Below are 23,420 nucleotides of genomic sequence, written 5' to 3' on the forward strand. Positions count from 1 at the left end.
TGTTAGGCATACAGTAGGGTAAAGCTTAGTGTTAGGCATACAGTAGGGTACAGCTTAGTGTTAGGCATACAGTAGGGTAAAGCATAGTGTTAGGCATACAGTAGGGTAAAGCTTAGTGTTAGGCATACAGTAGGGTAAAGCTTAGTGTTAGGCATACAGTAGGGTACAGCTTAGTGTTAGGCATACAGTAGGGTAAAGCATAGTGTTAGGCATACAGTAGGGTAAAGCTTAGTGTTAGGCATACAGTAGGGTAAAGCTTAGTGTTAGGCATACAGTAGGGTAAAGCTTAGCGTTAGGCATACAGTAGGGTAAAGCTTAGTGTTAGGCATACAGTAGGGTAAAGCTTAGTGTTAGGCATACAGTAGGGTAAAGCTTAGTATTAAACATACAGTAGGGTAAAGCTTAGTGTTAGGCATACAGTAGGGTAAAGCTTAATGTTAGGCATACAGTAGGGTAAAGCTTAGTGTTAGGCATACAGTAGGGTAAAGCTTAGTGTTAGGCATACAGTAGGGTAAAGCTTAGTGTTAGGCATACATTAGGGTAAAGCATAGTGTTAGGCATACAGTAGGGTACAGCTTAGTGTTAGGCATACAGTAGGGTAAAGCTTAGTGTTAGGCATACATTGGGGTAAAGCATAGTGTTAGGCATACAGTAGGGTACAGCTTAGTGTTAGGCATACAGTAGGGTAAAGCTTAGTGTTAGGCATACAGTAGGGTAAAGCTTAGTGTTAGGCATACAGTAGGGTAAAGCTTAGTGTTAGGCATACAGTAGGGTAAAGCACAGTGTTAGGCATACAGTAGGGTACAGCTTAGTGTTAGGCATACAGTAGGGTAAAGCTTAGTGTTAGGCATACAGTAAGGTAAAGCTTAGTGTTAGGCATACAGTAGGGTACAGCTTAATGTTAGGCATACAGTAGGGTAAAGCATAGTGTTAGACATACTGTAGGGTAAAGCTTAGTGTTAGGCATACATTAGGGTAAAGCTTAGTTTTAGGCATACAGTAGGGTTAAGCTTGGCATTAGGCATACAGTAGGGTAAAGCTTAGTGTTAGGCATACAGTAGAGTAAAGCTTAGTGTTAGGCATACAGTAGGGCAAGGCATAGTGTTAGGCATACAGTAGGGTAAAGCTTAATGTTAGGCATACAGTAGGGTAAAGCTTACTGTTAGGCATACAGTAGGGTAAAGCATAGTGTTAGGCATACAGTAGGGTAAAGCTTAGTGTTAGGCACACAGTAGGGTAAAGCTTAGTGTTAGGCATACAGTAGGGTAAAGCTTAGTGTTAGGCATACAGTAGGGTAAAGCATAGTGTTAGGCATACAGTAGGGTAAACCTTAGTGTTAGGCATACAGTAGGGCAAAGCTTAGTGTTAGGCATACAGGATGGTAAAGCTTAGTGTTAGGCATACAGTAGGGTAAAGCTTAATGTTAGGCATACAGTAGGGTAAAGCTTAGTGTCCAGCGTACAGTGGGGTAAAGCTTAGTGTTAGGCGTGCAGTAGGGTAAAGCACAGTGTTAGGCATGCAGTAGGGTAAAGCTTAGTGTTAGGCATACAGTAGGGTAAAGCTTAGTGTTAGGCATACAGTGAGGGTAAAGCTTACTGAAGGGCATACAGTAGGGTAAAGCATAGTGTTAGGCATACAGTAGGGTAAAGCTTAGCGTTAGGCATACAGTAGGGTAAAGCTTAGCATTAGGCATACAGTAGGGTAAAGCTTAGTGTCCAGCGTACAGTGGGGTAAAGCTTAGTGTTAGGCGTGCAGTAGGGTAAAGCACAGTGTTAGGCATGCAGTAGGGTAAAGCATAGTGTTAGGCATACAGTAGGGTAAAGCATAGTGTTAGGCATACAGTAGGGTACAGCTTAGTGTTAGGCATACAGTAGGGAAAAGCTTAGTGTTAGGCATACATTGGGGTAAAGCATAGTGTTAGGCATACAGTAGGGTACAGCTTAGTGTTAGGCATACAGTAGGGTAAAGCTTAGTGTTAGGCATACAGTAGGGTAAAGCTTAGTGTTAGGCATACAGTAGGGTAAAGCTTAGTGTTAGGCATACAGTAGGGTAAAGCACAGTGTTAGGCATACAGTAGGGTACAGCTTAGTGTTAGGCATACAGTAGGGTAAAGCTTAGTGTTAGGCATACAGTAAGGTAAAGGTTAGTGTTAGGCATACAGTAGGGTACAGCTTAATGTTAGGCATACAGTAGGGTAAAGCATAGTGTTAGACATACTGTAGGGTAAAGCTTAGTGTTAGGCATACATTAGGGTAAAGCTTAGTTTTAGGCATACAGTAGGGTAAAGCTTGGCATTAGGCATACAGTAGGGTAAAGCTTAGTGTTAGGCATACAGTAGAGTAAAGCTTAGTGTTAGGCATACAGTAGGGTAAAGCTTAGTGTTAGGCATACAGTAGGGTAAAGCTTAATGTTAGGCATACAGTAGGGTAAAGCTTACTGTTAGGCATACAGTAGGGTAAAGCATAGTGTTAGGCATACAGTAGGGTAAAGCTTAGTGTTAGGCACACAGTAGGGTAAAGCTTAGTGTTAGGCATACAGTAGGGTAAAGCTTAGTGTTAGGCATACAGTAGGGTAAAGCATAGTGTTAGGCATACAGTAGGGTAAACCTTAGTGTTAGGCATACAGTAGGGCAAAGCTTAGTGTTAGGCATACAGGATGGTAAAGCTTAGTGTTAGGCATACAGTAGGGTAAAGCTTAATGTTAGGCATACAGTAGGGTAAAGCTTAGTGTCCAGCGTACAGTGGGGTAAAGCTTAGTGTTAGGTGTGCAGTAGGGTAAAGCACAGTGTTAGGCATGCAGTAGGGTAAAGCTTAGTGTTAGGCATACAGTAGGGTAAAGCTTAGTGTTAGGCATACAGTGAGGGTAAAGCTTACTGAAGGGCATACAGTAGGGTAAAGCATAGTGTTAGGCATACAGTAGGGTAAAGCTTAGCGTTAGGCATACAGTAGGGTAAAGCTTAGCATTAGGCATACAGTAGGGTAAAGCTTAGTGTTAGGCATACAGTAGGGTACAGCTTAGTGTTAGGCATACAGTAGGGTAAAGCATAGTGTTAGGCATACAGTAGGGTAAAGCTTAGTGTTAGGCATACAATAGGGTACAGCTTAGTGTTAGGCATACAGTAGGGTAAAGCTTAGTATTAGGCATGCAGTAGGGTAAAGCTTAGTGTTAGGCATACAGTAGGGTAAAGTTCAGTGTTAGGCATACAGTAGGGTAAAGCTTAGTGTTAGGCATACAGTAGGGTAAAGCTTAATGTTAGACATACAGTAGGGTAAAGCTTAGTGTTCGGCGTACAGTAGGGTAAAGCATAGTGTTAGGCATACAGTAGGGTAAACCTTAGTGTTAGGCATACAGTAGGGCAAAGCTTAGTGTTAGGCATACAGGATGGTAAAGCTTAGTGTTAGGCATACAGTAGGGTAAAGCTTAATGTTAGGCATACAGTAGGGTAAAGCTTAGTGTTCAGCGTACAGTGGGGTAAAGCTTAGTGTTAGGCGTGCAGTAGGGTAAAGCACAGTGTTAGGCATGCAGTAGGGTAAAGCTTAGTGTTAGGCATACAGTAGGGTAAAGCTTAGTGTTAGGCATACAGTGAGGGTAAAGCTTACTGAAGGGCATACAGTAGGGTAAAGCATAGTGTTAGGCATACAGTAGGGTAAAGCTTAGCGTTAGGCATACAGTAGGGTAAAGCTTAGCATTAGGCATACAGTAGGGTAAAGCTTAGTGTTAGGCATACAGTAGGGTACAGCTTAGTGTTAGGCATACAGTAGGGTAAAGCATAGTGTTAGGCATACAGTAGGGTAAAGCTTAGTGTTAGGCATACAATAGGGTACAGCTTAGTGTTAGGCATACAGTAGGGTAAAGCTTAGTATTAGGCATGCAGTAGGGTAAAGCTTAGTGTTAGGCATACAGTAGGGTAAAGCTTAATGTTAGGCATAGAGTAGGGTAAAGCTTAGTGTTCGGCGTACAGTGGGGTAAAGCTTAGTGTTAGGCATGCAGTAGGGTAAAGCACAGTGTTAGGCATGCAGTAGGGTAAAGCTTAGTGTTAGGCATACAGTAGGGTAAAGCATAGTGTTAGGCATACAGTAGGGTAAAGCATAGTGTTAGGCATACAGTAGGGTAAAGCTTAATGTTAGGCATACAGTAGGGTAAAGCTTAGCGTTAGGCATACAATAGGGTAAAGCTTTGCGTTAGGCATACAGTAGGGTAAAGCTTAGCGTTAGGCATACAGTAGGGTAAAGCTTAATATTAGGCATACGTTAAGGTAAAGCTTAATGTTAGGGATACAGTAGGGTAAAGCTTAGTGTTAGGCATACAGTAGGGTAAAGCTTAGTGTTAGGCATGCAGTAGGGTAAAGCTTAATATTAGGCATACGTTAGGGTAAAGCTTAATGTTAGGGATACAGTAGAGTAAAGCTTAATGTTAGGCATACAGTAAGGTAAAGCTTAGTGTTAGGCATACAGTAGAGTAAAGCATAGTTTTAGGCATACAGTAGGGTAAAGCTTAGTGTTAGGCATACAGTAGGGTAAAGCATAGTGTTAGGCATACAGTAGGGTAAAGCTTAGTGTTAGGCATACAGTAGGGTACAGCTCAGTGTTAGGCATACAGTAGGGTAAAGCTTAGTGTTAGGCATACAGTGAGGGTAAAGCTTACTGTTAGGCATACAGTAGGGTAAAGCTTAGTGTTAGGCATACAGTAGGGTAAAGCATAGTGTTAGGCATACAGTAGGGTAAAGCTTAATGTTAGGCATACAGTAGGGTAAAGCATAGTGTTAGGCATACAGTAGGGTAAAGCTTAATGTTAGGCATACAGTAGGGTAAAGCATAGTGTTAGGCAGACAGTAGGGTAAAGCTTAATGTTAGGCATACAGTAGGGTACAGCTTAGTGTTAGGCATACAGTAGGGTAAAGCTTAGTGTTTGGCATACAGTAGGGTAAAGCTTGGTGTTCGGCGTACAGTGGGGTAAAGCTTAGTTTTAGGCATATAGTAGGGTAAAGCTTAGTATTATGCATACAGTGAGGGTAAAGCTTACTGTTAGGCATACAGTAGGGTAAAGCTTAGCATTAGGCATACAGTAGGGTAAAGCTTAATATTAGGCATACGTTAGGGTAAAGCTTAATGTTAGGGATACAGTAGGGTAAAGCTTAGTGTTAGGCATACAGTGAGGGTAAAGCTTACTGTTAGGCATACAGAAGCGTAAAGCTTAGCTTTAGGCATACAGTAGGGTAAAGCTTAGCGTTAGGCATACAGTAGGGTAAAGCTTAATATTAGGCATACGTTAGGGTAAAGCTTAATGTTAGGGATACAGTAGGGTAAAGCTCAGTGTTAGGCATACAGTAGGGTAAAGCTTAGTGTTAGGCATACAGTGAGGGTAAAGCTTACTGTTAGGCATACAGTAGGGTAAAGCTTAGTGTTAGGCATACAGTAGGGTAAAGCATAGTGTTAGGCATACAGTAGGGTAAAGCTTAATGTTAGGCATACAGTAGGGTAAAGCATAGTGTTAGGCATACAGTAGGGTAAAGCATAGTGTTAGGCATACAGTAGGGTAAAGCTTAGTGTTAGGCATACAGTAGGGTAAAGCATAGTGTTAGGCATACAGTAGGGTAAAGCTTAATGTTAGGCATACAGTAGGGTAAAGCATAGTGTTAGGCAGACAGTAGGGTAAAGCATAGTGTTAGGCATACAGTAGGGTACAGCTTAGTGTTAGGCATACAGTAGGGTAAAGCATAGTGTTAGGCATACAGTAGGGTAAAGCTTAGCGTTAGGCATACGTTAGGGTAAAGCTTAACTAGTTAAGGACCGCAGTGATTGAGATCTACGTCCTGTATCGGTGGGCTCCTGGCTGGCAGGGCGTAGATTTCAATCATTTTCAGCAGCGCGCATCCGCCGTTTCCGTCGCTACCCGCCGATCGCGCCGCTGAAACCCGACGATTCTCGCCGCATCTCCGAGGCTCTGCCTGTCTCTATGACGGCAGAGTCATGTGAGCGGGTCAGGAGCCGATTTCATTGGCTCCTGGCCCTGTCTTTCAATGCAAGTCGTTCCCATTGGCTTACATTGAAAAACAGGGTCAGGAGCCAATGAAACGTCATAGAGACGGCAGAGTCTATGTCCTGGGGGTCTCGGCGAGCGTCGGTGATGGCGGTTGCGGCGGGTATGTGCGGCTTTTTGACGGGATTCTGTCAGGATTGGACCAGCGGTCTCTGGGCCTTACGTGCCCAGAGAACGCTGGTCCTTAAGTGGTTAATGTTAGGGATACAGTAGGGTAAAGCTTAGTGTTAGGCATACAGTAGGGTAAAGCTTAATATTAGGCATACAGTAGGGTAAAGCTTACTGTTAGGCATACAGTAGGGTAAAGCTTAATATTAGGCATACAGTGAGGGTAAAGCTTACTGTTAGGCATACAGTAGGGTAAAGCTTGGCATTAGGCATACGTTAGGGTAAAGCTTAGCGTTAGGCATACAGTAGGGTAAAGCTTAATATTAGGCATACGTTAGAGTAAAGCTTAGTGTTAGGCATACAGTAGGGTAAAGCTTACTGTTAGGCATACAGTTGGGTAAAGCTTACTGTTAGGCATACAGTTGGGTAAAGCTTACTGTTAGGCATACAGGACCGTAGGAGGAAATCTGGTCCATGATGCTAATATGCAGCAGACCTAAATATGTGTCCACTACTCTGCTCTCACTAAGGTCAGGAGGGAGCAGATGTTTACAGAAGCAGGCCCCACGTGGGGGGGGATGCCAGTTTTTTTAAGCATGGGACCCCACAACATTTGTGTGTGTGTGTGTGTGTGTGAGTGTGTGTGTGGGGGGGGATCCGATGCACCCCATGCACCCTAGTTCCATCCTTGACAGCAGAGTAAAGGTCAGTGTTAGGCATACCGCAGGGTAAAGGTCAGTGTTTGGCTTTACAGTGTTGGCGGAGGTTAACATTAGATGTACAGAAGGGGTGAAAGTCCGTCTTACATATACAGTAGGGTAAAAGTGAGTGCTAGGCATGCAGTGGGCATAAAGATTGGTATTTGGCATATTGAGGAGCTAAGATCAACATTATTCAGCGCTGCGTAATATGTTGGCGCTTTATAAATACAATAAATAAATAAATTATCTCTCCAAATGATGTTAGACTCAGGATTGAGGATAGCGCAAGAAGGATCCAGCACCCAACACATCATGCTGATATTATTGGCAATGCCCCATCCCCTTTTAACACACATCTGATATATAACTAAAATGGAAAAAGAAATACCTCGGGACTGCAGCCCAAGTTCAGTAAGCCACTGCAGATTACAATCACAGGTCCATGGGTTTCCGTGGAGATAAAGTCCTTCCAGATCATTCAGATAGAAGAACATTTCCTTAGGCAGTGTAAATAGCTGATTGTCGGAGAGATAGATTTGCTTTATGGAGGAGGTTTTGAATATGTGTATGTAGCGTAGTGTCACAAAGCTGTCTGTGTGCAGCTGCCGCAGTGCATTCCCCTCCAGGTGAACCAGCTTCAGATTTGTGAGGCCGTAGAAAGACTCTGGAGCCAGGAATTCCAGTTTGTTATGATCCATGTGTAATCTGACCAGACTCTTCAGACCACGGAATGTGTTCCTGTGTAGTGTTTTCACTTTATTGTAGCTCATTTTCAATACCTGCATATCAAGGGAAAAGGTCATTAATTTCACTTCTTATATTATGTATTTAGAGCAATGTCATTTCTTACATAATATTATTATTTAGTATTTATATAGCGCCGACATCTTCCGCAGTGTATACAGTCTTGTCACTTTACTGTCCCTCAAAGGGGCTCACAATCTAATCCCTACCATAGTCATATGCCGAGGGCCAATTTAGGGGGAAGCCAATTAACTTATGTATATGCTTTTTGCATGTGGGAGGAAACCGGAGTGCCTAGAGGAAAACCCACACAGACACAGGGAGAACATACAGAATCTGGGATTCAAACCCGGGACCCAGCACTGCAAGGTGAGAGTGCTACCCACTATGCCACCATGCTGCCCATAATAGTGAACTATACTTATACTTTGCTAACAAAATTGTTAATACTGTATATACTCAAGTATAAGTCGAAACATTTAGGTTTGATTTCGCTTCATAAAAGTATAGGGGGTCAACTTATACACAAATCACGGGCAGCACTAAGCACACTGAGCAATGTGTGTACTAATAGTGACATCCCCATTTGCAGCAATTTACCCAGAGGTAAGTGATACTTTGAGGAAAGGAAATGCCAAGAAAACACAGGTCTGAAAATCCTGGCCACAACAATTAACAAGGAAAGGGGCAGGGGGTAAATACTGGGCTTCAGGAAAGGAAATAAATAATTATAGCACTTGGGGGCCTGTAGGAGTTATTGACTGCACTTAAGGGACAGGAGGGGTTAATGGCGGCAATACTGTATGCAGTGCAGTCATTAATCCCTCCTGAGCCCCAAGTGTAGCCATTAACTTTGCTGGGTAGACTTATACTTGAGTCAATAAAAAATCAAGTTTAAGAGGGTTGAATATTGGACTCGTCTTAAGTGCAAAGTAAGGCCATTCCCAATGGCAGAAATGTTGCAGTTAATTGTTCCAGTTGAAATCCCAGGTGGTGAATGCTACTTATCAGAGAGCAATATTGTTCCACATCTCAGTATTCAGAATTAATCTTTAGCAACACGCTGCAGAGTGATTCACCAGCCAGTAATCTGCTACATTGGCTTCCACCACAGGCAGGGTGCTTCCAAAGCTGGTTAAATACCTGTGCTCACAGTGCACAACGAACAGGGTGTAGGGAAGTATTTCCATTTTAGTTAGGCTGAATCATCCAGCCACCAATAGTGGAATTTTCAACCATGTAGAGGTCCAGAAGCTTCCCCAGGAATACAATGGCTCTATATTGGCTTTGACAAAAGGGTCTCTCAAGATTCATACTGAGGTAGACAATAGGGTCTGTCTATCTAACTGGGTAGGAGTGGGTAAATGGAGTGCTGTCTGTGCATAAAGAGGTACAACTAAGGATTTGGATGAGTTAATGGCTAGACCAACGTTATAGCAAGTGCTTTATTTAGAGATGGAGACCAGTGGTGCTCAGCAGAGCTCGAATATTCGAGTAGCTCGAATATTCGAGCTCTTTTCCAGCTATTCGAGCTCGGTATTCGAGCTCCGAATAGCTGTAGCTATTCGAATGGGCTATTCGCGTACACTCGAATAGCCCATTCACTATTCGAGCTATTCGAGCAAACGGCGCTATTCGAGCTCGGTACCGAGCTCGAATAGCGTCATAGCCCAGATTGATGTCCTTAGAGCCAATCAGAGGGCTCCCAGGCCCTCTGACGGCAGCCAATCACAGAGGGGGACCCTGGCCAGCCCCTACCCTATAAATAGCGGCCGCCATGTTACGTTTCTCCGTCCTTGCCTGAGACTTGCATAGAGAGAGAGTTGCTCCTTTGTGCTTTGGCTTAGCAAGAGCTTTATCGTGGTCATTTACCTAGCGTTTTTGCTCACATACACCTCCTATACACACCTATATTGTTGTTAGTTAGTTAGACATTGTATTTTAGTTAGTAGCTTTTGTGTTACATAGAGACAGGCCAGCTGCTGCAGGCTTACAGCTTTAGGCCTCAGGGCCTTGCCTGTGTGGGCAGCTGTCCTCCTGTCCTCTGTTTATTTCTCTCTATTCTATACCAGTATTTCTGCTGTCCTTTACTACTGATTGTATTAGTATTGTAGTTATATACTGTAACTGTACTAGGACACTCACTGTCACTGTTCATAGGCTACTAGCTGCTCCTGCGTGTGTGCACTCACTTTCTGTGTACACACTACACACACTCTATTTCCTTCTGATAACTGATTGATTATTGTAATTGAATATTGTAATTAGTTAGTTGTACTCACTGTTACTACTTACTGTACTAGGAGTCTAGGACACTCAGTCACTGTTCATAGGCTACTAGCTCCTGCGTGTGTGCACTCACTGTCTGTGTACACACTACACACACTCTATTTCCTTCTGATAACTGATTGATTATTGTAATTAGTTAGTTGTACTTACTGTTACTACTTACTGTACTAGGAGTCTAGGACACTCAGTCACTGTTCATAGGCTACTAGCTCCTGCGTGTGTGCACTCACTGTCTGTGTACACACACTACACACACTCTATTTCCTTCTGATAACTGATTGCTTATTGTAATTAGTTAGTTGTACTTACTGTTACTACTTACTCTTACTGTACTAGGAGTCTAGGACACTCAGTCACTGTTCATAGGCTACTAGCTCCTGCGTGTGTGCACTCACTGTCTGTGTACACACACTACACACACTCTATTTCCTTCTGATAACTGATTGCTTATTGTAATTAGTTAGTTGTACTTACTGTTACTACTTACTCTTACTGTACTAGGAGTCTAGGACACTCAGTCACTGTTCATAGGCTACTAGCTCCTGCGTGTGTGCACTCACTGTCTGTGTACACACACTACACACACTCTATTTCCTTCTGATAACTGATTGCTTATTGTAATTAGTTAGTTGTACTTACTGACTGTTACTACTTACTTACTTACTGTACTAGGGACACTCACTCAGTCACTGTTCATAGGCTAGCTCCTGCGCGTGTTTGCGCGTGCGTGCACTCACTGTCTGTAGTGTACACACACTAAATTTACTTGTGATTACTACTGATTATTGTAACTGCTAGTTGTACTTCCTGACTGTTACTACTTACTTACTGTACTAGGGACACTCACTCAGTCACCTCACCCACCAACCCACTCCATTAAAGTACCCCACTTTTCACCCGCCCTTTTAAAAAACTTTTGTCTATACGCCTAAAACATCGAAGATGTCTGGAAGTGGCAGCCAGCGCGGTTTGGGCAAGGGGAAGGGCAGCAAGGGAATCAGGAGGAGAGGGAGCAGCATTGTGGCAAGCCGCGGGCGCGGGCGCGCCACCATGCACAGTTCCGCAGCAGCAGCAGCGTCAGTGGCTAACATTCCTCCCATAGCCACTGGCCGTGGACGCCTTGGGCGCCGCCCAGCAGGAGCATCTGCAACTCACGCTGCAGAGACACAGCAGCAGCAGCGTGTAGCACCTGCTCCGATTTTCCTCCAGCCGGGTCGGAAACGTCCCATTGAGGAAAAGCATGCAGACACTGTGGTGCAACTGATGACGGAGGATGAGCAGCCCGCCATCAGCTCTGCATCCGAGGCCTCCACCCTCACCACCACCCCTGTTCGCAGCAGCCGCCCAGCAGGGCCTGGGGAGGAGGCCAGTTCACCGTCAGTTGGCGACCAGTCATTCAGCAGTCTTTTGACCCCAGGCATCATGAGTCAATTGTCTGCTGTTGTTGGCGATTTTGAGGAGGAGATGCTGATGGGCACTTTGGGGGATGAGGGATTGGACAGCAAGACTGTGGCGACAGTCAAGCAGCCCATCCATGCATCAGGAGAGGAGTTTGGGGGGTCCTCATCCCAGCAGGACATGTTTCAGGGGGGGGAGGATGATGATGACCCGGTGACAGACAGAGACTGGGTGCCACCACCTCCAGGGGATGTCGTCCTCAGCAGCTCTGAGGAGGAGGAGGAGGAGGATGCTCTTGTGGGCCTTGCAAGGAGGCGCATCATTGCAAGCATTGGCAGCAGCAGTAGGCAGGTCCCACAGCCTGCTGGTGTCTCAGGCTCAGCAGCAGCAGCAACAGCATCTGCCAGTACCACCACCAGCCGCACCCAAGCCCCCCAAGCCCCCCCCCCAACCACCACAGGGAGACAGGCAGCAGCGCTTCCATGCCGTAGGGGGATGTTTCTGTCACCAATCTGGCGCTTTTTCACCATGCCCACAGTGTACAGCAAGTACGCCACTTGCAACCACTGTCAGCGGAAGTTGAGCAGAGGTGCAGACCCCTTAAAGTTCTGCACTAGCTCGCTCATCAACCACCTTGCTGCGAAACATTTCCACCAGCATCAGGAGTTCCAGAGGCTGAAGGCATCTGGTGCTGGCAGTGGCACCACACCCATCACTGCACAGCCTTCAGCAGCAGCAGCAACAGCAGCCACCCGCCCTCCTGCTCCTCCAGCAGCACCAGCAGGAGTGCGGAAACGCACTGCTCCTCCCCCCTCTGCAACTCCTGCCGCCGACACTGAGGCCTGTTCTGGCAGCCAGTCCTCAGTGGCCTCCTCCGCTGTGTCTGCTGATTCCCGTGCCAGCAAAAGGCCACGCCAGAGCCTTTTGAGCGAGTCCTTCCAGGGGGTGGTTAGGGCTCTGCCTCCCAGCAGCCGTCGCGTGCGGCAGCTGAACGGCTTGCTGGCACGGGCCATGTGCTCCCAACTCCTGCCGTACACGCTCGTGCAGGAGGGGAGCGACATTCGTGCGCTGCTTGCTTGCGCAGCCCCAGACTGGCAGCTCCCCAGCAGACACTTTTTCTCCCGCAAGGCCATTCCTGCACTGCACCGCTTTGTGATGGCCAATGTGGAGCGAGGGCTGGAGCACGCGGTTGGTGAAAGGGTCCACGTCACCATGGACTCCTGGAGCAGCCGCTTCGGGACAGGCCGCTACCTGTCCTTCACTGTCCACTGGGTCAGCTTGGTGGAAGGGGGTGAGGATGGGAGAGCAGCAGCGGGCACAGCAGCAGCAGCAACACAGTGGGTGGTGCCACCCCGCAGGGTCAGGGGAACTGCAGCAGGTTCCTCCGATCCTCTGCCATCCTCCGGCACACCTGGCCAAACCCCCCGCCTCAGCAGCAGCGTGAAGGCCCGCCACTGCCAAGCGCTGCTGCACTTGGTCAGCCTTGGGAAGACCAAGCTGACAGCAACCCATGTGTTGGCCAAACTCCAGGAGCAGGAGAGGATTTGGCTGACCCCCAGAGGCCTCAGAGTCGGAGAGGTGGTGGCCGACAATGGGGCCAATCTGGTTGCCGCAATAGACAGGGGAAACCTGACCCACATCCCCTGTCTTGCCCACGTGCTGAACCTGGTGGTGCAGAAGTTCTTGCGCACCTACCAGGGGATGGGCGAACTGCTGGAAACGGCAAGGAACGTTGTGCGTCACTTCCGGCGCTCGGCTGCAGCCTGTGCGAGCCTGGAAGACGTGCAAAAGGAGCTGGATCTGCCACGCCATCGGCTGATCCTGGACGTTCCGACTCGCTGGAACTCCACCCTGGCGATGTTGGAGCGTCTGGTTGAACAGAAGCGCGCTGTCAAACAGTACCTTGCCCTGGCCACTGTTTCCGCCGCTCAGAGAAGGGACAAGACCAGCAACATCCCGTCCATCGTCCCCGATGATGACTGGAGGCACATGCAGCAGGTGTGCTTAGTGCTGGCTCCCTTTCTGCAGGCCACTAACATGGTGAGCAGGGACCATGCTATGGTCTGCGAGTGGGTGCCCCTGGTTTGTCTGCTGAACAGGGCCCTCGATGCTTTGCTGGAACAGGGAGCGGCAGCCTTGGACCAGCAGGAGCGGCAAGCAGCTGCACAGTCCACCTCTGAGGGGGAGGAGGAGGAGGACTTGGTGGAGGTCCCTGACCTTGCTGCTGATGAGGGGGATCAGCACAGTGCAGCTGAGTTGGTGCGGGGGTGGAGAGAGGATGAGGCTGACGAGGCAGAGGAGGAGGATGAGGACAGCAGCACTTCCGTCGATGTGCCAGCAGACGTGGCCCGCCTCTTCCCAATGGCAGCGCACATGCTGACGTGCCTGCGCAGAGACCCCAGGGTGATCCAGATGAAGCAGAGGGAGGACATCTGGATCAGCATGATGTTGGACCCACGCCTCAAGGGGAAGTTGAGCCAGTTCCTGCCGCCTGCAGGAGGAGACCCAGCGCAACAAATAAGGAGCTTGCAGCAGGCCCTTGTTGAGCGCTTGGAGGAAGCCTTCCCCCAGCCTTCCACCCCCACTGTCCAGCAGCCAGCACAGAGGCAGCAGCAGGTGCCTGCATCCAGCAGCAAGCGCCCCACAGACCTGCTGTCTCTCAGCCACGAGCTCTACAGGACTGTAGAGGCTCCGGCAGCAGTGACTAGAGAGGAGGTGCATGCAGCAGCATCCTCCACCGGTCACAGCCAGCGCCTGACCCGCATGGTGGCTGACTACATGGGGTCCTACAGCGGGCTTGACAGCGATGCCCCTGTTGATCCCATGGAGTATTGGGTCAAGCGCCTGGAGATCTGGAGCGAGCTGGCGCAGTACGCCCTGGAAGTGCTGTCCTGTCCCCCTTCCAGCGTGCTGTCCGAGCGCTGCTTCAGTGCAGCTGGTGGTGTGGTCACCGAGAAACGCTCACGTCTGTCTCACAAGTCTGTGGACAGACTGACGTTTCTCAAGATGAACCAGGCGTGGGTGGAAGGCGAGTTCCTGGCCCCTGTTGTCGGCGAGAGGGGGACATGAACTGGCTAAGAACCATCGTTAATGTGCCTTACCACCCTTTACCACCTCCTGGCTCCTGCTCACTAAGCCAGCCTGGTTCACTTTGACTATTACGTCGCCTGCAGCCACACATTTTACACCTACAGTGGGCTGCTGTGTACTGCCCTTCTGCTGTCTGTCTGTGTTTCCCACTGCCAGGGTACACAGATTTACCTTCTGCTGCCACTCTGCCACCAGCTATTACGTCAAAAAATAGCTATATCTGTGTAATTGGTTGTAAAACCAAAACTACAAAACCATTACAAAAAAAAAGGTTTAATTTTTCTGAGGTGCCCGGGTTGAAAACTGTGTTGTCCCAGTTGTGTATTGGACACGATGTGGGCTGCACGACCGCTGTCTGGGACCTCCTGTTGTGTTCATTTACGGCCTGGTATCACCGCTAGGTACCAGGGCTATTATGTCACGCTGCCTGCCTGCTGCCACACTCACACTACTCCTCCATTCCTCCTGCTGCTGCTGTCTGTCTGTGTTTCCCACTGCCAGGGTACACAGAATTACCTTCTGCTGCCAGTCTGCCACCAGCTATTACGTCAAACAATAGCTGCACACATAATTACTCCTCCATTCCTCCTGCTGCTGCTGCTGTCTGTCTGTCTGTGTTTCCCAACGCCAGGGTACACAGATTTACCTTCTGCTGCCACTCTGCCACCAGCTATTACGTCAAAAAATAGCTATATCTGTGTAATTGGTTGTAAAACCAAAACTACAAAACCATTACAAAAAAAAAGGTTTAATTTTTCTGAGGTGCCCGGGTTGAAAACTGTGTTGTCCCAGTTGTGTATTGGACACGATGTGGGCTGCACGACCGCTGTCTGGGACCTCCTGTTGTGTTCATTTACGGCCTGGTATCACCGCTAGGTACCAGGGCTATTATGTCACGCTGCCTGCCTGCTGCCACACTCACACTACTCCTCCATTCCTCCTGCTGCTGCTGTCTGTCTGTGTTTCCCACTGCCAGGGTACACAGAATTACCTTCTGCTGCCAGTCTGCCACCAGCTATTACGTCAAACAATAGCTGCACACATAATTACTCCTCCATTCCTCCTGCTGCTGCTGCTGTCTGTCTGTCTGTGTTTCCCACTGCCAGGGTACACAGATTTACCTTCTGCTGCCACTCTGCCACCAGCTATTACGTCAAAAAATAGCTATATCTGTGTAATTGGTTGTAAAACCAAAACTACAAAACCATTACAAAAAAAAAGGTTTAATTTTTCTGAGGTGCCCGGGTTGAAAACTGTGTTGTCCCAGTTGTGTATTGGACACGATGTGGGCTGCACGACCGCTGTCTGGGACCTCCTGTTGTGTTCATTTACGGCCTGGTATCACCGCTAGGTACCAGGGCTATTATGTCACGCTGCCTGCCTGCTGCCACACTCACACTACTCCTCCATTCCTCCTGCTGCTGCTGTCTGTCTGTGTTTCCCACTGCCAGGGTACACAGAATTACCTTCTGCTGCCAGTCTGCCACCAGCTATTACGTCAAACAATAGCTGCACACATAATTACTCCTCCATTCCTCCTGCTGCTGCTGCTGTCTGTCTGTCTGTGTTTCCCAACGCCAGGGTACACAGATTTACCTTCTGCTGCCACTCTGCCACCAGCTATTACGTCAAAAAATAGCTATATCTGTGTAATTGGTTGTAAAACCAAAACTACAAAACCATTACAAAAAAAAAGGTTTAATTTTTCTGAGGTGCCCGGGTTGAAAACTGTGTTGTCCCAGTTGTGTATTGGACACGATGTGGGCTGCACGACCGCTGTCTGGGACCTCCTGTTGTGTTCATTTACGGCCTGGTATCACCGCTAGGTACCAGGGCTATTATGTCACGCTGCCTGCCTGCTGCCACACTCACACTACTCCTCCATTCCTCCTGCTGCTGCTGTCTGTCTGTGTTTCCCACTGCCAGGGTACACAGAATTACCTTCTGCTGCCAGTCTGCCACCAGCTATTACGTCAAACAATAGCTGCACACATAATTACTCCTCCATTCCTCCTGCTGCTGCTGCTGTCTGTCTGTCTGTGTTTCCCACTGCCAGGGTACACAGATTTACCTTCTGCTGCCACTCTGCCACCAGCTATTACGTCAAAAAATAGCTATATCTGTGTAATTGGTTGTAAAACCAAAACTACAAAACCATTACAAAAAAAAGGTTTAATTTTTCTGAGGTGCCCGGGTTGAAAACTGTGTTGTCCCAGTTGTGTATTGGACACGATGTGGGCTGCACGACCGCTGTCTGGGACCTCCTGTTGTGTTCATTTACGGCCTGGTATCACCGCTAGGTACCAGGGCTATTATGTCACGCTGCCTGCCTGCTGCCACACTCACACTACTCCTCCATTCCTCCTGCTGCTGCTGTCTGTCTGTGTTTCCCACTGCCAGGGTACACAGAATTACCTTCTGCTGCCAGTCTGCCACCAGCTATTACGTCAAACAATAGCTGCACACATAATTACTCCTCCATTCCTCCTGCTGCTGCTGCTGTCTGTCTGTCTGTGTTTCCCAACGCCAGGGTACACAGATTTACCTTCTGCTGCCACTCTGCCACCAGCTATTACGTCAAAAAATAGCTATATCTGTGTAATTGGTTGTAAAACCAAAACTACAAAACCATTACAAAAAAAAAGGTTTAATTTTTCTGAGGTGCCCGGGTTGAAAACTGTGTTGTCCCAGTTGTGTATTGGACACGATGTGGGCTGCACGACCGCTGTCTGGGACCTCCTGTTGTGTTCATTTACGGCCTGGTATCACCGCTAGGTACCAGGGCTATTATGTCACGCTGCCTGCCTGCTGCCACACTCACACTACTCCTCCATTCCTCCTGCTGCTGCTGTCTGTCTGTGTTTCCCACTGCCAGGGTACACAGAATTACCTTCTGCTGCCAGTCTGCCACCAGCTATTACGTCAAACAATAGCTGCACACATAATTACTCCTCCATTCCTCCTGCTGCTGCTGCTGTCTGTCTGTCTGTGTTTCCCAACGCCAGGGTACACAGATTTACCTTCTGCTGCCACTCTGCCACCAGCTATTACGTCAAAAAATAGCTATATCTGTGTAATTGGTTGTAAAACCAAAACTACAAAACCATTACAAAAAAAAAGGTTTAATTTTTCTGAGGTGCCCGGGTTGAAAACTGTGTTGTCCCAGTTGTGTATTGGACACGATGTGGGCTGCACGACCGCTGTCTGGGACCTCCTGTTGTGTTCATTTACGGCCTGGTATCACCGCTAGGTACCAGGGCTATTATGTCACGCTGCCTACCTGCTGCCACACTCACACTACTCCTCCATTCCTCCTGCTGCTGCTGCTGCTGTCTGTCTGTGTTTCCCACTGCCAGGGTACACAGAATTAGCTTCTGCTGCCACTCTGCCACCAGCTATTACGTCAAACAATAGCTGCTCACATTACTCCTCCATTCCTCCTCCTGCTGCTGCTGCTGTCTGTCTGTGTTTCCCACTGCCAGGGTACACAGATTTACCTTCTGCTGCCACTCTGCCACCAGCTATTACGTCAAACAATAGCTGCACACATAATTACTCCTCCATTCCTCCTGCTGCTGCTGCTGTCTGTGTTTCCCACTGCCAGGGTACACAGATTTACCTTCTGCTGCCACTCTGCCACCAGCTATTACGTCAAAAAATAGCTATATCTGTGTAATTTGTTGTAAAAACAAAACAACCCCCCCCCCCCCCAAAAAAAAAGGTTTAATTTTTCTGAGGTGCCCGGGTTGAAAACTGTGTTGTCCCAGTTGTGTATTGGACACAATGTGGGCTGCACGACCGCTGTCTGGGACCTCCTGCCTGCTGTGTTTATTTACAGCCCTGGTATCACCGCTAGGTACCAGGGCTATTATGTCACGCTGCCTGCCTCATTGACTGCCTGCTGCCACACACTCATCCTCCTCCTCCTGCTGCTGAATTTACCTCCTGCTGTCTGTGTGTTTCCACTGCCAGGAAGCACATACAATGGCGCTTCCAACATGCGTGCGCCACCAGCTATTTGTTACGCTCAAAAATAGCTGCATTTCTTTAAAAAAAAAATTTGAAAAGAGAAATAAGTGAAGAAGAAGACGATATAGAAGAAGATGAAGAAGATGAAGAAGAAGAAGAAGAAGAAGATGAAGAAGAAGAAGAAGAAGAAGAAGAAGAAGAAGAAGAAGAAGAAGAAGAAGAAGAAGAAGAAGAAGAAGAAGAAGAAGGAGAAGAAGATGAAGATGAAGAAGAAGAAGATGAAGAAGATGAAGAAGATGAAGAAGATGAAGAAGAAGAAGAAGAAGAAGATGAAGAAGAAGAAGATGAAGAAGAAGAAGATGAAGATGAAGAAGAAGAAGAAGAAGATGAAGAAGATGAAGAAGATGAAGATGAAGAAGATGAAGAAGATGAAGAAGAAGAAGAAGAAGATGAAGAAGAAGATGAAGATGAAGAAGAAGAAGAAGAAGAAGAAGATGAAGAAGATGAAGAAGATGAAGAAGAAGATGAAGAAGATGAAGAAGATGAAGAAGAAGAAGATGAAGAAGATGAAGAAGAAGAAGATGAAGAAGATGAAGAAGAAGATGAAGAAGATGAAGAAGATGAAGAAAAAGAAGATGAAGAAGATGATGATGAAGAAGATGAAGAAGATGAAGAAGAAGAAGAAGACAATATAAAAGAAGAAGAAGATATAGAAGAAGATATAGAAGAAGAAGATATAGAAGAAGAAGATATAGAAGAAGAAGAAGAAGAAGATATAGAAGATAAAGAAGAAGAAGAAGAAGAAGTATATACAGTACTGAACAAATTTCTGGACACAACTTCTCTTTTCAACTTTTTTTTTTTAAAGGAACATCCCCACATAATCACTTGCTGTTGTTACTTGGAAAAAAAGAGGTTTCTTGCATCATTCACCCTCAAAACAAGTGTTGGAAGCTATTTAAGGCCATTTCGAATAGTCAGCTCGAATAATGAGCTCGAATACCGACTCGAATAGTGAGCTCGAATTCCGAGGTCGAATCGAATAGTAAAAATTATTCGACTCGAATATTCGACTGACCTCGAATAATTTACTATTCGAATTCGACCTAACTCGAATTTTGAAAAGGGATATTTGAGCACCACTAATGGAGACGAGTTGGCTAAAAATAGGATCATGTCCTCTGTGCATGTAGCTAATTTTTCTTCTGTATTGGGAGTGTAGATAGTGACAATTTTACTGTCAAGCTTAATATGGACCACTAGAGGCCCAGCTGAAATAGCCTACAATAGTGGGAACAAAGGACACTCTATCCTGTCACCCCTTCTCAGTTTGAATGAAGTGGAGATACAGCTAATGGTACAGACTTAGACTGGCCTGCAGTTTTTCTACACAGGAGCCAAACCCAAGAGATAAATTTAACACCAAAGTCAAATCAGGTTTATGCAGCATTCAGGACAGGTAGGACCACAGTACTGCATCAAATACTTGGCAGTGTCTAATAACATTGGATTGTGTTCCCTTTCTTTGTGTGCTAGCTCTGGATATTCTTAAAAACTCAACAGATAGTCATTGCTGTTTTTTTGCCAGCATAAATCCAGTTTGGTCCTTATGTACAACTGACAGGATAACTTTATTTAAACAAGTGACCAATATCTTTGCAAGGCTTTTAATATAAACAGTTAAAACAGGTATGGGTCTGTATGAGTTACGCATAGATGTGTCTTAGCCAAGTTTTGGTAACTCAACTGTCAAAGGGGCATTGTATACTTAATGCAAATCCGGGAAAAAAACTTTTGTAAGACTTTAAATGGGGACCTGATAAGACCTTAGGTTTTTTTGCTTGAGAAGGAGGCAATGGCATCTCTGATCTCAACTTCTGAGATAACTCTGTGCAGAAGCTCTCTCTGGTAATAGCCAAGGGTATTACGTGATACATTTAGTGCTATGCCTGGAAATGGGCTTTAAGAAAGAGGGTAGGCAGGAACACACTAGGCAGAATTGCATATGCATTTTCCATAGCACATAGTGGAAAACGCATATGTGATTCTGCCTAGTATGTTCCTACCCAGAGGGTATTATAAGTGTAGAGATTTTTCCTGTGCCGTCAGGCAGCTAATGTTACTGATTCTGTGGCAAGGCAGACAGCTGAGGTGGTCAAGTGGGGCGGGGGTTGTGTCATGCAGCTGGATCCATCAGATATTTAGTGATTTGCTAGGGTTACCTGGGAGGTTTGTATTTGACAAATGTTTTTAAAGGTAATTTTGTTATATATTAGTAATATTTCCAGACCAGTGCCACAAAAGCGTGTACAATGTCCACTTCCTACATTATATATCATGCTGACAGAGCAAATGTAGCACATAACCATGTGCAGGGCATAAAGAGGTTTAATCTTTTTTCTTGGTACAGGCTTACTGCTTACTACTGTTCTGAAGGTGTCACCACATACAGGAAGCCACATTCACCATACTTCCTTACATATACTGTACAACTAAACACCATCAAAGATAGTGGCCCATATGCAATTCCCTTTTAACCTGAATTTTCTCCTAGGAGATAATTTTACATGTAAGACTAAGGAAACAGGAGGAAATAAATTATATATAAAAGTACAAATTTTATTAATGACCAAAATACAAACACATGTATATGTAAATCTATTTAAAATTGACCAGAACACACAGGTGTGCCACCATGTCTAGGCCAGATGGAAAGATGTAGGGGATCCCCTAAAGAAAATATTGATAGTGCGCAATCCATCAAAATATCTTAATGCAAAAAGAGGGGGAAGCGACTCCTAGCAGGTAACATTGAAACAAAAAAAAATCAAAAAAAAAACCTTGGAGAAAAATATATCATTGGTTTTAACCACTTTACCCCCGGCGGTACGAATTTCTCCGTCCCTTTTTTCCCCCCTAAAAAACCAGGGACGGAGAAATCCGTACCTTCCGCGCTACCGCCGCTGTCCGCGCTCCCGCCGCTCGTGCGCGTGCACCCGCCGCTCGTGCACGCCGCCGCCCGCTCGCCCGGAGATCAATGAACAGGAAAATCCATTCCCGTTCGTTGATCTAGCCCCTGCAATGATCTGCTGCTTCTTTCAGAAACAGCTATATCATTGTGAGTCTCCCAGCCTCCTACTGCTTCCTGTAAGCGTCCTTCCGGACGCTTACAGGTCGCATGTAAACAAACACTCTGTGGCCATCTTGTGGCCAAATAGTAAACTACACCCTAAAAGCATTTTACATATACAAACATTACATTTACACAATAAATTAACTCATTACCTCCCACACTCCCCAATTTTTTATTTTTTTTTGTAATTAAAAAAAAAAAAAAAATACAATTAAAAAAAAAAACATAAATAGTTACCTTAGGGACTGAACTTTTTAAATATTTATGTCAAGAGGGTATAACACTGTTACTTTATAAACTGCGGGCTTGTAATTAGGGATGGATGCAAAACTGAAAAAAATGCACCTTTATTTCCAAATAAAATATTGTCGCCAAACATTGTGATAGGGACATAATTTAAATGGTTTTATAACCGGGACAAATGGGTTAATACATTTCATGGGTTTTAATTACAGTAGCATGCTTTATTTAAAAACTATAATGGCCGAAAACTGAAAAATAATAATTTTTTCCCACATTTTTTCCTATTTCCCCATTAAAACACATTTAGAATAAAATAATTCTTGGCATAATGTCCCACCTAAAGAAAGCCTAATTGGTGGCGAAAAAAACAAGATATAGTTCATTTCATTGGGATAAGTAATAATAAAGTTATAGACGAATGAATGGAAGGAGCGCTGAAAGGTGAAAATTGCTCTGGTGGTCAGGGGGTAAAACCCCTCAGTGGTGAAGTGGTTAAAGGCCAAGTGTCCAGGACCTAAATGGAAAAAGACATCCTAGTAAAAAAAAGCACAGGTGTATCAGATTCCGACTGTGTTGCTGCAATGTTTCATTGGTTTTAAAGGCCAAGTGTCCAGGACCTAAATGGAAAAAGACATCCTAGTAGAAAAAGCACAGGTGTATCAGATTCCGGTTGTGTTTCTTTAGCAACACAGCCGGAATCTGATACACCTGTGCTTTTTCTACTAGGATGTCTTTTTCCATTTAGGTCTTGGACACTTGGCCTTTAAAACCAATGAAACATTGCAGCAACACAGTCGGAATCTGATACACCTGTGCTTTTTTACTAGGATGTCTTTTTCCATTTAGGTCCTGGACACTTGGCCTTTAAAACCAATGATATATTTTTCTCCAAGGTTTTTTTTTTGTTTGTTTGTTTTTTTTTGTTTCAATGTTACCTGCTAGGAGTCGCTTCCCCCTCTTTTTGTCGGTAATGGCGATGGAAACCTCCTAATGTACTCCCCTAATGTACATGTAACACCCCCCCCCCCCAATGCCCCGTGCATTTATACTTTTCCTGTCTTGTGTCCGATACTAAGTCTGCACTCCTCTTCCGGATTTGCGCCCCACGTGGTTGCCAGCGTATTGTATGCAGGACGCGTGTGTGAGGTCATGCTATAACACTGGCAGCCGAGTCCGGAAGAGGAGCACAGACTTAGCAGCGGACACAAGACAGGTAAAGTATAACTCTACGGGACATGGGGGGAGGGGGACATGTACATCAGAGGAAGACAGCGGCCAAGGTGGCGACACAAGGCTGGTTGCCAAAAGATTTAAAGCTCAAACTGATCGGGAATTAGTCTGTGGTTTATGGCGGCCAACAGATCTCTCTCCGATCCGGCCAACAGATCTCTCTGCGATCAGAGAGAGATCTGTCTGTTGATCGACTGGCCACCAAAATCTGGCTAGATGTATGGGTACCTTTAGGGCTGGTTTCCATTATGCTGGCATGCGTCTGGCGAGACACACACCGGAGCTTGCACTGATGTGAGTACACACCAGAATCCCTGCAGCCCGGCCATGCATGGCTATAGAGATTCAGATGCATGCAACAGAAAACTGCAGCATGCTTACCAGAATCGCACCAGCAAGCAGTTCGGACAGCATGCAGGTGTCTGAATAGGCAGCGTTTCCCAGTCCAGCTCGCATGTGGGCAAACGCTGAGTATT

The 23,420-nt window shown here is 46.1% G+C and overlaps 1 protein-coding gene across 3 annotated transcripts in view; it reads right to left on the reverse strand.

The window, feature by feature from the left end:
• IGSF10 (immunoglobulin superfamily member 10) overlaps positions 1 to 23,420 on the reverse strand; it is a 163,123-nt gene that overhangs the window by 37,251 nt on the left and 102,452 nt on the right. For all 3 annotated transcript variants that reach the window (XM_068280840.1, XM_068280839.1, XM_068280838.1), the window contains one exon: positions 7,237 to 7,627. In XM_068280840.1, the coding sequence (XP_068136941.1) occupies positions 7,237 to 7,627 (391 nt within the window). The remainder of the gene's footprint in view (positions 1 to 7,236; positions 7,628 to 23,420) is intronic.

This window comes from Hyperolius riggenbachi, chromosome 4 (assembly GCF_040937935.1).
Source record: "Hyperolius riggenbachi isolate aHypRig1 chromosome 4, aHypRig1.pri, whole genome shotgun sequence".
NCBI lineage: Eukaryota > Metazoa > Chordata > Amphibia > Anura > Hyperoliidae > Hyperolius > Hyperolius riggenbachi.